Source organism: Rhinolophus ferrumequinum, chromosome 15 (assembly GCF_004115265.2).
Source record: "Rhinolophus ferrumequinum isolate MPI-CBG mRhiFer1 chromosome 15, mRhiFer1_v1.p, whole genome shotgun sequence".
Lineage (NCBI taxonomy): Eukaryota > Metazoa > Chordata > Mammalia > Chiroptera > Rhinolophidae > Rhinolophus > Rhinolophus ferrumequinum.
In genome coordinates, this window is record NC_046298.1 from 44,125,314 (window position 1) to 44,138,738 (window position 13,425).

Genomic DNA, 13,425 nt, shown 5'->3' on the forward strand with positions numbered 1-13,425 from the left:
CTTAGACCCTCGCCCCTTCCTCCAACCCATAGCCCACGGAAAGGATCGGACTGTGGGCACTTACAGCACTTCCTGCCTTTCATGGGCCGAAGCCCAGGCCTGCCCACGACTGCGGCCAGTTGAGACCCGCTGGCCTTGAACTGGGGCCAGGGAGCTGCCTCCTCCCCCACGACAGCTGGCTCTGGGGTTCTCAAGATTTATTCAGGATCGTGTTAACGGAGGCGGTGGGAGGATGGGGTCCCCGACGTGCCAGGGGCACACACAGAGGACCCTCCCCGCCCCCGCGAGGGAGGGGGGAGGCTCGCATTTTCTTAAAAATATAAATGTATTTATCTGCATCGTCACGTCCCTAGGGCACCCAGCCGGCCAGCCCGTGGGCCACAGGGCGGGGAGGAAAGGGTGTCAGGGTGCAAGTCTGAGCGAGGTGTAGGATAGCGCCAGGTGGGGGTGGGGGGGCAGCCTCACAGGGCTCCGTGCTGGGCCTGGTAGCGGGACAGCACAGCGCGGTAGTGGGACAGCTCCTGGCGCACAGCCACCACCTCCTGCCGCAGCAGGGCGTTCTCCTTCTCCAGGAAGGCCGCCCGCACGGATATCTGGTTCTCCTTAAGCCTCCGGGCATCGCGGGACCGCTTGGCTGCCTCGTTATTCTTGTACCGCCGGCTCCAGTATTTCTCGTCCTGGGGGTGAAAAGGTGGGAAAGCAGTGAGGTCCAGAGGGGCCTCGGCCACAGCGAGAGAAGGGAGGAGCAGTTTTGCTTGTGCCTTCAAAGACCCAAGGAAATCTAAAAGACCTCCAGGGCTGCTTCTTGCCCAGTAGTGGGGCCTAAAGGATACCGGATCTCCCATGGGATGGGTACCCAAGGGTCTGCCCTTCTAGGGCTCTGGTTGCTAAGGAGAGCAGGCCCCTAGCAACAGCTAAGGCATGAGATAGCCTCCCACCCCAAGCAACTGGAATTTAAGTTTCCACTGTACAAAGCAGACCCCCACCCTCCTCACTTGACAAATGGCCTGCAGTTAGCTCCTGGTTGTTAAGGATGATTGTTCCCTGGCAACAGGGCCTTCAGGGTGAGAGAGCTCCCAGTGAAAAGCACTGCCCTATACATCACCTTTCCAGATCCTGGTTGCTAAGGAAAGCCTAGCCTTCCCAGTGATGGGGTTTCATGTTCCATAAAAAAAAAATCACCTGGTTGCTAAGGCAACCTCATCCCTCCTCAGCAAACAAAAGTAAGGTTTAAGTAGTCCCAACGACTGCAGCTGGTGTCTGATCCACTGGTCTTAAATAGATGCCCTGCCCAAATTACCCCAAATCAGAATGTGGCCCTGACTGCTAATGGGAACCTGAGACCTCTTGCCAATGAGGCAATCCAGATCCAGGAAACAAGGCCTTGAGGGCTAACAAAGTCTGCCCCCTAGGCAGATGCAATCACCCAAAAGGATGCCCTAAATTAGAGATCAAAGGACCAGTCCCAGCCTGGCTAGCTGCTAAGAAGAGACAGACTGATACCCCGTTGCTAAGAAATGCTGTTCTTAGCAACTGAGCCCAGCAGAGACTGAAGCCTGCCAGACTGAGGGTTTTGGGTCCAGCTGATAGGAGAAGCTCCAAGTCTATACATCTGGGTCCAGTAGGGCTGGCTGAGTCTGCATGCCAGTGATACCATCTTCATAAATTAAGTCCCAAACTTTGCCCCCTTGTACCCCATAGCTAAGGAGGGCTGATCCTTGGCTGTAGGTGAACCTGAGAGATAATCCTAATGAGAACCCAGGCCTGTGAGGAAAAAGCCTTCTCTGGCTGTGGGGCCTGTGTCAGCCAAGCCTGTATCCTACGTCCAGTAGCCCTCACCTTCTGCTCCTCTGGCACCTGGATTTTCCTCGCCTTCTTCATGATGGGCTGAGGCTTAAGTTCCTCCTCTGAGAAGCGATGTCTCCGAGGGTCAAAGGTCTCGTGGCCCGGAATGCTTGACAAGGCTAAATCAGCAGGGTCAGGTTCAAAGGTCATCAGCACCTCCACGGTATCTGGGTCCACAGGGCTGGGTGTGTCCCGAGAGGTCAGACCTTGGGGAAACAAAATGTATCACCTGAGTATATATTTATTTGGGGGAGGAGGTTCCCAGAAGTTATCCCCTGCTCAGGTATCGTATCCACCAGAAGGAAGGCCCTTATGGGGTCTAACATAAAGTTTGTCAGGGATCAACTTCCCTAATATAAAATACGAAGGTTCCCTAAGTCACAAACTCCACTTTTACAAACTGGGAAACTGAGGCCCAGTTATTACCTGACTTGCCTTAAGTTACACTTGAGTCTGGGCTATTGCTTCTAAAACCTCAGGGCCTCAGTCAGTGTTAGCTTCTTTCCCACAGTCTAGCCGGAATCCTTACGGAATCCCTAATCAGAGCCTAGACCTCAGGCTGTTCACGGAAAAGGAATCCTATGCACTGCAAAGACCTCTAGTTAGCCTCTTAAGAACCATTAGCTCTCAAGAGTTAGGGAAGAGAAGCGGAAACAGCTCTGAGTTTCCAAGAGGTTGACTGAAGAGAAGGGGCAGTCGGTCTGTGCCTTTAAGAGCCAGCAAGCCGGGGCCAGCTGAGGACACAGGTTCAGAGCTGAGTCACGTGCCGGCGCCTGCTTTCCCGCCCCGCCCCCTGTCGCCCCCCTCCGCGCGCTCCCTCACGTTCCCCAGGCCCCGCCCCCTCCCGCGTGACCGCGCGTGCGCGAAGCACTGAGGTTATAAGAGGACTCACGTGGCGCGGGAATGTGCGGCTGGGAAGGGGAGGGCCCTGGTTCTGCCCGGAGGTCGGACTAGTGGTAGGTGTGTCCAGGAATCCCCGACCTGCAGCCCGACCCTGGAGACCCCAAGGTGCCCGAGGGAGCACACCTTTCCTCTTGCTCCCTCGGGTCTCTCAGCTCGAACCTCTCAATCTCCAAGGATCCAGTCCCCCCTGCTCTCTGGGGAACACAGAAGAACCGGCCCCCTCGATTTTCTCTCCAGGGTCCCAATGCCCTCACCACTGGTCCACAAGATTCTGGGATCCCAGACCCCTCCTCTCTCAGAAATGTAGGAAACTCGGCCCTCGCCCCAATGCAAGACCTAGAAAAAAGATCCTCGACCTTCTCCCCTCTAGTGGACACCGGGACCCGGTCCCCTAGCCCTTCTCCAGTGGGGGGCCCAGGAACCAGGGCTGACAGTTACTTATGTGTGGGGAAACATAAGTCTGTGCCCAGCCCTCCCCTTCTTCCCAGTAGAGGACCTAGTAGTTCCGGTCCTACCCCAATTCCACCAATTCGGGCCCAGAATATGAGGCGCAGTCCACTCCCCAGTAAATAACTCCGGTGTTCTGGGCTCCCAGTCCCAGCTCCACCAGTCCCCACGTCCCACAGAAAAGTCCACACTACCTCCCCACTGGACAGTCTTCCTGGAATTTAGGGTCCCAAGTCTCTCCTTTCCTATGGATCCTGGAGACCCAGTCCTTGATCCACTAGAGCACACAATTCCAATCTCCTCTCCCGACATCTCTCAACTAGGGGGTCCAGAATTCAGGCGCGCAGCCCGTCCCACCAACCGGCCCCCCCCTGTCTCGCACAGCCTCACCCACTGTAGTCGAAGCCCCGCCCACCTAAGGCCCTACCCTGCTCCCGCCGCCGCACCTGCGCGTTGGCCGCCGGCGGCCCCGAGGGCAGCTCGGGCGGGGGCGTGCCCCGGCGAGGAGCGAGGGGAAGCCGAACCGCAGGAGCCGGGCCCCGGGGAGGGTGCAGGCGTGCGCACGGGCGAGGGAGCCGGTGACGGGCCGCCGGGGGGCGGTGGACTGGGCGGGAGCCCGTGCTCCAGCAGGAAGGCGTCCAGGTCCACGTACTCCACGTCGCCGAACGGCAGCGTCCGCTCCCACAGCAGCGGCGCCAGCAGACTCGGGCCAGAAGCGGCCGCCGGGCGCCCCCGCGGGGACCCGCCGCCCACCACCGCCCCAGATGAGGCATCCGCAGGACCCGCCGTCTCCAGGCCCGGCCCGGGGACCGTGGCTGCCGGCAGAGCCGCCTTGCGCTCCTTTTCCTTTAGGAGACCTGGGGGCCAAGGAAAGGCCGGGCAGGATGGGGAAGGAAAGAAAGAGATGGAGAAGAGACCCCGAGTCAGAGAGACCCACACGGCGGAGAAAGGGGAGACAGACAAGGGGAGAGGGACCAGAGACTCAGAGAGAGACCCATAGAGAAAGGATAGAAGGGGGCGGCAGAGACCGAGAGAGGAGAACAGAGACCGAGAGAGGGATGAAAACTCAGAAAGAGGGGAGGACAGGGACCCAGAGAGAGGGGAGGTCAGAAATGAAGGGAGAGATGGGGACAGAGACCCGGTAAGGGACAGAGACATAGAAGGGGAATGGAAGTTCAGACAGAGGTAGGTGGAGGGTTGGGCAGGTGAGAGAAAAAAATGACAACTCTATGATTGCTCTGTAACCTATCCCCCCACACATACTCCCTGCGCACTGTACCCCCTTCTCCCCACCCCCACACTCTGGAAGGGGCAGGAAGGGGCTCTATTCCTGGGGCACATTCCTCATCCCTAGACTCCATGTGACCCCAGGAGGCCCCGCCCAAGCCCGTGTCACTACCGTGTGAGCATCCGACACACCCCTTCCCTCCTCCCCGGACCCAGGGGTCCAGACTCTGAGAACCAAAAGGCAGAGGGGGCTGGGGCCTCGACTTTTGGGTCCTCCGGGAGGACACTGGGGACCTGGACTTCTGGGTCCTCGGCGTGGACGGCCTTGAGAGCAGGTACTTTTGGGTCCTGGGTGCTGAGAGATCTGGGGGCCTAAACACCTTAGTAAATGCGTAGATGACGGTTGGGAGGATGGACTCTGGGCACACAGCAGGTAGCTGTAGACGCCTCCCCTCCCCTAGCACTTCAGTCCCTAAGGGAGTAGAGTGTCTGAGTTGGGCGAGGTTGGGGCTAGAACTCACAGCTGGTTGGTTCTTTGGGCTTGCTGGTCCCCTGCAGAAGGCTCCGCAGCCCAAGAAGCGCTCCCCCACCAGGGGGGGCCCCGGCTGGGCCACCCAACAGCAGGGGGGCCGGGGTCCTGTCGCTCACGGGCCGCGCCATCGCCGGGCACCTGCCCGCTGGCTCACGGGCTCATGGAGAGGCGAAGAGCTGGCCTGCCAGTCAGCGGTACACTCCTGTGGTTCCGGCCAGTGTCTGCCCAGGGCGCGGGCGAGCGTAGCTTGCAAGATTCCAGTATCCAAGACGGTGCAAATCCTAGGAGCGACGGGGATTTGCAGTCCTCGGTGCAGAAACGTGCAACTCTAGAGGGTCCCAGGAGACCATGCAGTTTGGGTGAGGGGTGACCAAATCAGGCGGCCAGCTCTTTGCAACCGAGGGTTTGAGAGGACTCAAGGCGCTACAAGGTGGGCGAGCCTGGCTCTTGCAAAATCTGCAGCTCTCTCAACGGAAGGCGCTTTGCAATCTGCACCAAGAGGTGTGCGCGGAGGGGCGGGGGAGGGGGCAGGAGGAGGCGGCCGCCTTGAGGCGTGGCCAAAGCAAACTTCTTTCGCGGAAAAAAAAAAAAGCCAAACAAAACACCCGACACCACAGCGCACACCCCTCCTCTCGGTCCCTGCCCGCACCCGCCCTGCCCCGCCCGCCTCTTGGGCCATGCACCCTAGCCGCGTGCCTCCTTGGGGCTGAAAGTGCGGGCCAATCGCGGGTCCCTCGAGACGCACAGCCAATGGGACCCCTGGATCCGCCAAGGCCGGGGAGGGCGCTGTGTGTGAAGTTGCCTTGCCTTTTGGTGGGAGGCGGGACCCTGACCTACATTTGCCCAATGGGAGACGGCGCTGGGGGCGGGACCGTGACCCAGTTCGAGCCAATGAGGTAGGCGGGAGGGGGAAGCACATGGCTCTGCGCGTGCTGCCTGACCCGAAGAGTGGGGGTGGGGGGAAGAGGAGCTGCTTAAAGGAGCCGCATATTCAAATGACTGTTCAGGATAACAGGAGGCCAAAAACCGAGTAGTGGGGTTTAGGAAGAGGTAGATTGGGTTGTAGAAGAAGGCTGCCATTCTGTAACATCCAAATATTTTCCCGCCGCGCCTAGAATCAGACCACTGAAAAACAGTAAGTATTCTGTCCCTTTAATAACTTTGTTTTGGGGTGACTCCCCTCCCCTCGTGGGGAGGGTTTAAAAGGGCAGGCGCAATCCACGATGGGGAGTCTCAGCGACCGTGGGGGGCACCATCCACTGTAAGACAGACACCGGTCGGGCGCGTTAGTTTTAAGATACCTTAGGATGGAACGTGCAGGGGGCGTGCTAGGGGCGTGTAGGGGGCGGGGGCTGGGCCGAGTAGGGCTCTACCACCGGGAGCCCGAGAAGGGGGAACCTGAATGTACCAGGTTAAAAAGATGGGGGAAATAGTCCGGCAGTGGACTGAGCAGTAGGGAGGCAGCAGGAGGTTGGATTAGGGACGTCCAGTTTCAGCATTAGGCTAAACTACATAAAGGTGTTCTTGGGGTATTCGGGACTGTACCATGTTGAGAAGACAGAGAGGTGGCCGTTTAGATCACTGGGCTAAACTATGAGGAGGTAGTAGGAAGGGAAAGGGATTGTGCCATATAGATTATCCGTAAAGGGGGCGATCAGATTGTGGAACAAGCATAGGGTTATACCACAAGGAAACAGGGAATGGATCCGGCCTGTACCACTTTGGAAAGCCATAGTAATAGGAACTACGGACCAATAGTTAATCGTACCACAAGGAACGAGTTATATACCAAGTTGCAAGCAGTGAAAAGGAAATACAAATCATGGACCAGCAATGGTCTATGTCAGGGAAGTGGGCTGTAGCGTGTTGAAACGCAGGGAGAAGGGAGAAAGGGCGAGTGAGAACTCAGGGAGCTGGCCAAACAGAAGCAGCAAAGCGGTGGTAGGACTGTATCATACTGACACACCACGGAGAGACACATACGCGGGTTAGACCAAAACGTGGGGGATGGCAGATGGGACCATACCATGCAGGCGGTAGTTGGGGCCTCGGCAGCGCCTCTCGGGGTGCCGGGGGTCCCTGTTGCCCCTCAAGGCCCTGTGGGCCAAGGGCTGCAGGGGCCGGCCATTACCGCTGAGGCTCTGGAAGATCTGGGATGGAGGATTCTGGCTCAGGAGTCTCAGGGAATGCATCTGCCGCGGGAAGGGGGCGGGAAACTGGGAGTGAATAATGAATGGTGCTGGTGACGTCATACAGGAAGTCCCGCCCCTAGGAGCGGGCGGGAGGAGCCTTGTTCAGCCCCACCCCAGCCCCAAGGGTTACCTGACCCTCGCCACCCCTCCAATTCCTTGTCAACGTGGGGAAGGAGGGTAGGTGATGCAGTAGGGTGTGTGTGGGGAGGAGGCTGAGGGTCACCTGGAGGGAGGTGATATTGAGGGCCCGGTCAATGAGGATCCAGGTGACAGTCTCTGAGCAGGGCGGGGTGCTGAGAGAGCCCTGATAGGTGATGAAGCCAAAGGACTCAGGGAATAGGAGCTCCAGGCTCAGGTCTTGAAGAAAGTAGGCATCATCTGCAGGCATATTAGACCAGAGTAAAGAGGAGTACCTCTCTTGAGCTACCCTCGTGCACACACCCCACCAACCCACCAGGGACTTACTTTTGTAGGAGATGCGGGTAATGGTGTCACGGTTAAGGAGGCGGCTGAGGAATGAGTTTGAGTTACCAGCCACCTGTGTGGGGGTACGAGGTGAAAAAGTAGGAATCCAGAAGTCCAAGTCCCCCATCCCTTCCTCCCTCAGGACCCAGGAGTCTGGGCCTCCCAGCCTCCCTCTTCCTCAAATCCCAGATTCCAGGTGCTCAGCTCCTCCCTCCCTCTGAATCTTGCCTGGGCTCACATTGACAAAGAGGCTGAGAATGGCCAGGCCATTGGGGCCCCGGGAGGCAGCGCTGAGGTTCCCATAGAGGTCTTGGTTGAAGTGGATGAGCTGCACCTGGGAGGGGAGCACAGAGAGTGGGGTCCCCCAGCAGAAGGGGAGAAGAGAATGGGTGCAGCTCTCTGGACTTTTGGGTTTCCCAAGTCAGATTAAGGATCAGTGCTGGGGGGGGGGCAGTTCTGTGGGGAGGATTAAGTGAGGCATTAAGAGGAGGGTGAGATGGGAGGAATTGGGTCTGCTCAGGGCAAGGGTCAAGGGTCAGAGGTCAGTGACCACCACCTCAGCAGAGAAGCCCTGGTGATTGACTTGGTGTTCAGAGCCAGCTCCATCACGTGCTCCAAATAGCAGCCGCAGTTCACTGAGTCGATGGCTGTAAAGGAGAGGACCCCCAGACACATTGACCACAGGCCGAGGTGCAGGCAGGAAGGAGACGTGGCGACCTGTGTTGTACAGGGTTCCCCGGAGCTGTGGGAGAGGTAGAAGCTGTCACAGGGATACAGAAGATCTCTTTCCTCCCATTTCCATTCCTCCATTGTCCGCTTCCAACAATCATTTAATCATTCAGCATAGATTGAGCACCAGCGTTCAGGCTCTGTGCTGGTCCATGGTAGGTGCTCAATATTGGTGAATTTACTTAATTAAATATTTATTGAGCTGCTACTATGTGCCATGGATGCCAGGAGGAGAACAATGAGCAAGTAGACAAAAATCCTAGGCTTCATGGAGCATATGTTCTGATGGGGGGAGAGACAGACAATAAATACTGAGTTACGTAAGTAACTGCTTAATTAATTACATCATGTGCTCATGCTGGGAAGAACTGGGAGCTCTGACAAAGTATAGAAATCTGGCCTAGATTGGAGTGGAGGGGGAGGTCAGGAAAGGCTTCCATGAGGATGTGACATTTGAATGGAAACATGAAGGATGATAGTAGGGGTTAGTTGCAAAGAGCAGGGAGAAGGACATTCCAAGGAGAGAGAACATCAAGTGCAAAGGTCCAGAGGTGTCCTGTTTTAGTGACAGCAAAGAGGCCAGTGGGACCAGAGCCCAGTGACCAAAGTAGAGAATGGTGATGGGAACGAGATGATGATGTGTTTTGTATTTTCATTTAAATAATTGACACAGTGCCAGGCACATGGTACATGCTATTAAATGTTTGCTGTGATTATATTACTTATTCTTGTAGAGGGATTTTGAGCAGGAGAGTGGTATGATCTGGTTTGTGTTTTTAAACATTTTCTCTAGGAAAGTGGATTGCAAGAGGCAGAGAGGCAGGCCAGCAAGGAAGTTATGGCACCAGTCCAAGTGCAAGACGATGGTGGATACAGTGGAGGCAACAAGAAGTGAAAAGATTTGAATGAGGTGTAGCAAGGAGACTAGAAAGGACACAGATTGGAAATGGGAATGAAGGAGAGAACAGGATGGGGAATGGCTCCGAGGCTTTTAGCTGAGGCAGCTGAGTGAAGGATGGTGATGGCTCTTATAAGAATTGGCATTGCAAAGTGGGCAAGAGCATGGATGCTGGGACCACACTGCCTGGGTTTGAATCCCAGCGCTGCACTCTCTAGCTTTATGACCTCAGGCATGTAACTTAAGCTCTCTGTGCCTCAGTTTCTGCATCCATAAGGATAATAATAGCACCTATAATCGTGGGGTTGCTGTGAGGATTAGAGCGTTTAACAAGTTTTTAAGACAGTGCCTGACACAGGAAACAGTCTGTTTAACCATTGCTTCTACGGAGATGGGGAGACTAGGGAGCCATATGTGGGGATGGAAGAACAGCTGATAATATTGTAGAGTGGAAGGAGCCTCCTCTCCACCCATCATATACTCCTTCTTCCCCAAGGCTGGCCTCCCACCTCTGCACTCCATGCGGCCTCCACTCATGCCCGCCACAGTGGATCTGGTAACCCCTCCCACCAGACCTCTTACCTTCTCTCCCCCAGTACTGAGCCTCAGTGGGGGCAGGAAGGGGTCATAAAGGACCCTCTTCAGCTCCACATCCACGGGGCTCTGCCGCTTCCCCACCGCACACAGACTCCAGGCTGCGTTCACCAGGCCCCAGAAGGGAGGCCCTGAGGGCAGGGGCAGGACAGAGAGCAAAGGGAGTCAGAAATAGGATCCTAATGTTGGCAATCTGCTCAGAAGGCTGTGTTCTGGACTCCTGGATCCCAGGAGAGGAAGGGCTGGTGACCTGGACTCCTGGGTCTGAGGGAGTAGGGGACTGGGATCCAGAATCCTGAGTCCTAGAAGAATCTTGGAGGAGTTTCCTAAGACACCCCCCTACCCCTCAACACCTCCAAGCCTCACCTTGATCAAACACATCTTAAATGAAGTCATTAGGGAAGAAACTACAACTCCCAGCAGGCCTAAGGACTGCAAGCCTAGCCGTCCATGCTGGCTTGCCCCAGACCCTATGGGAGTTGTAGTTCTTTCAGTCTCCCTCGTAGCACAGCTGGATAATGAATGTACCGGGGAGAGGAATTGCAAGAGAGGGCTGGACAAGGCGGGGTCGGGGCCACCGAACCTCTGGTTCCCAGCAGGAGCCAGGACCTGCCTGCCTCTTTCCCTGCAAATACACACACACTCTTCCAACCCCCACACTCTCTTTCCTTCTACTCACTCCCACTCACTACTTGAAATGCGCATGTATAATGTCCCATGGTGAGCCACTGGGGTTCTGAGGCTGGGCTGGACTCCTCAGGGAGGGAGGGAGGGAGAAGCTTGCACTCCTGGGGAGGAGAGGGTTCCTGGGACGGAGGAAGGAGACGCCTGGGGCCCCTGACTCCTGGGGCCCCGCCCTGGCCGCACCTGGCACGAAGTTTCCCTGGAGATTATCCTTGTAGCTCCACCAGTCCTCAGGGTCAGGTGCCGGTCCGATGTGAGCTGGGGAGAGAGCAGCCTGAACCCCTCTCCTTGGCACCCCCATCCCCACCCCTCCCTCAGGGGCTCCTGCCCCGACCCCCAGGCCTTACCTGCCGTCCCCAGTGCAGCCCAGAGTACCAGCGCTCCAAGGGTGCTCAGACGAGCTGCACCCCCCATCCCCGGGGAGGCCTCTGGGAGACCCCTTCCCAGCCCCCGGGCCCCTCTCTCTCAGCTCCTCTCCTCTCTGTGGGACCCTGTCCCTCCAGGACTTCCAGCCTTCCTCTCCTCCCCACGGGGAGTCCTGGTTCCCAAATAGTCCTAATACCAATGCAGCTGGGGACTGAGACCCCACCCCCAACCCACTCCTCTCTTCTCTCCCCTTCTCTGTGCCTCTCCACCTTCCTCCCCAACCCTCCAGTATCCCTCTGTCTCCTGATCCTTCTACTCCTCTCTCTGCCTTCTGCTTCTCTCTGGGGTTACCTCCTGGTTTCTAATCCACACCCCCTGTTGGCTGTCGTTTTATTAAGCTCTCCCAAGCCACCTAACTCCATGTCTCCATTCTGCTTCCCTCACCTCCTTCTCCTCCTCACTCTCTCTCTTCTCTGCTCCTACCTTCTTTCTCCCTTCTCTCCCTCTTCACCTCCTCTCTCTCTCCCTCACTGTCTAAGCTTCTCTCTCTCTCTTTCTCTCTCTCTCTCTCTCCCCCCCCTCCACCGCCTCCTATCCTGCCTGTTCTGTTTCTCTGTCTCTTCTCTCTTGTCCCTTCCTCCCTCCTCCCCTCCCTTCGTCTCTCTCGGTGTTATTTAATTTTTTTTGTAGTTATTGGTGGGGGGCGGGTGCTCTCACAGCAGCGAACATTCCGGGCGTGTGTGTGTGTGTGTGTGTGGGGGGGGGGGGAGCGTGTGTGTGGTGCCCAAGGGGCAGGACGGAGGGGTCGTTGGGGGCTGGTCCCTAGCTCCCAGCCGCGATGGGGGCCACGGGGACGGGGGTGGCCCGGACACCTGGGGAAGCTGGCAGTTCCCATCCTCCGCAGAAAGCGGAGGGGGCGCTTAAGGTGGAGCGGGGAGAGGCCTCGCAAGTCTGCGTGCTCAAGGCCCTGGCCCCGGAGGACCCGGGTTCCCCAGCTCTCAGGGACCCAGGATGGAGCCTGCACCAGCGCCTGCAGCCCCTGCCCAGGGCCCCACTCCGGCCTCCGCCAGAGGCTGCCTTAAACCGGCTGGGGGATCCCCTGGGAGACTGGCGTGCGGTGAGCACCGCTGACCAGGAGAGGGAGGCAGAGACCTGCAAAGGAAGGGAGAGGATGGGAGGGGGAGCCGGGAAGGCCCAGGCGAGAGAGCCAGAGGTGAAGTCGGAGAATGCGGAGGCTCCGGAAGGGAAGGGGAGCCGGAGATATGGCGGAGGGAGACGGCAGGCTAGAGATGGGAGGGCGGGCTTCGAGGCAAGAAGCCGACAGACACACACTGAGTGAGAGAGATACAGAGACCCAGAATGAGAGGGGAGAATATACAGGAGAGAGATACAGATGGAGGCAGAAGAAAGATCCAGAGGCACACAGAGAGACACACATAGAGACACACACTTAGAGATAGAAACAGAGAGACCCAGAGACAGAGAGAGACTCACCCCGCAGGTTCGAGATGGAAGAACAAGATGCCATACAGGAGGGAGGTGGGGAGGGACAAAAACAGAAAAGAGATCCAAAGACAGAAAGACGTAAAAACACACCTAGAGCTCGGCACAGAGAGACCCAGAGAGGAGAAAGAGGCAGACACACGTGCACATCCATAAATAGGGACACTTGTGCAAAGAAAGAGATCTCAACAGGAAGGAACAGACGGCAGACACAGAGAGACTCAGATTGAGGGAGAGAGACCTGGAAACAGACCAACGGACCTAAAGGGAGAGACTAACAGAGTCAGAAAGACAGAAACATTCAGAGATAGAGAACTGGAAATAGACATTCAAGGACCTAGAGATGGAGGGAGACAGAGACACCCAGAGAGAGGCAAAAATGGAGAGAGACAGAGAAAACACAAGAAGCAAAGGTATGTATTAATTATCCATTGCCACAGAACAAATAACCCTAAAACTTATTGGCTTAAAGCAACAAGCATGTATTATCTCACAGTTTCTGAGGGTGAGGAATTTGGAACAATCTAGCTGGGTGGTTCTGGCTTAGGGCCTCTCGTGAGGATGCAGTTAGGTTATTACCTGGGGCTGCAGTCATATGAAGGCTTGGCTGGGGCTGGAAGATCCACTTCCAAGCTTACCTTCATGGCAGTGGGCAGGAGGCTCAGCTCCTCGCCACGTGGGCCTCTATATAGGGTTGTTTGAGTGTTTTCACTACATGGCTACCGGCTTCCTCCACTGCAGACAGAAAGACAGAGGGGTTTTATATGACAATCTTCAAAGTCACACCATCACTTCTGTATTCTTTTCATCGGAAGTGAGTCGCTATGTCCAGCCCACACTCAAAGGGAAAGAGATTAGGCTCCCTCTCTTGCAGGAAAGAGCATCAAAGAATTTGTGGGCTCATTTTAAAACCAAAACCATCACAGGTGGGAAGAGGAAGAGAGAGCAATGGAGAGAGACAGACCCTTCAAGAGTGGTGAGGCTTACAGGTTGGTGAGACACTTACTCAGAAACACAGAAATGTGTGGGAGAGACACTTG

The 13,425-nt window shown here is 56.5% G+C and overlaps 3 protein-coding genes across 7 annotated transcripts in view; 1 reads left to right on the forward strand and 2 right to left on the reverse strand.

Moving 5' to 3' along the window:
• Positions 1 to 182: 182 nt before the first annotated feature.
• DBP (D-box binding PAR bZIP transcription factor) lies at positions 183 to 5,574 on the reverse strand. The gene is made up of 4 exons (XM_033129017.1): positions 4,944 to 5,574; positions 3,642 to 4,052; positions 1,840 to 2,051; positions 183 to 677 (listed from the first exon to the last, which is right to left on the reverse strand). Exons 1-4 carry the CDS (start codon positions 5,080 to 5,082, stop codon positions 462 to 464), a joined length of 978 nt encoding a protein of 325 aa, XP_032984908.1. The 5' UTR covers positions 5,083 to 5,574; the 3' UTR covers positions 183 to 461.
• Positions 4,067 to 13,425, forward strand: part of FUT2 (fucosyltransferase 2) — a 30,743-nt gene continuing 21,384 nt past the window's right edge. For 2 of the 4 annotated variants that reach the window (XM_033129012.1, XM_033129014.1), the window contains exon 1: positions 4,067 to 4,757. The gene's annotated coding sequence lies outside the window, so the exon portion shown is untranslated. Of the gene's footprint in view, positions 4,758 to 5,653; positions 6,090 to 13,425 lie in introns of those variants that run through there. The other 2 variants (XR_004425186.1, XM_033129013.1) reach the window with 2 other exon arrangements.
• CA11 (carbonic anhydrase 11) lies at positions 5,071 to 11,424 on the reverse strand. Of its 2 annotated transcripts, none has more exons than XM_033129015.1 (9): positions 10,864 to 11,424; positions 10,700 to 10,774; positions 9,821 to 9,963; positions 8,165 to 8,353; positions 7,850 to 7,945; positions 7,612 to 7,684; positions 7,370 to 7,524; positions 6,981 to 7,170; positions 5,071 to 5,235 (listed from the first exon to the last, which is right to left on the reverse strand). In XM_033129015.1, exons 1-9 carry the CDS (start codon positions 10,928 to 10,930, stop codon positions 5,105 to 5,107), a joined length of 1,119 nt encoding a protein of 372 aa, XP_032984906.1. In that variant the 5' UTR covers positions 10,931 to 11,424; the 3' UTR covers positions 5,071 to 5,104. The 2 variants fall into 2 exon arrangements, with proteins under 2 accessions (XP_032984906.1, XP_032984907.1); XM_033129016.1 differs by lacking the exon at positions 5,071 to 5,235 and adding an exon at positions 6,085 to 6,213 and having other exon boundaries at positions 6,981 to 7,146; positions 8,168 to 8,353; positions 10,864 to 11,416.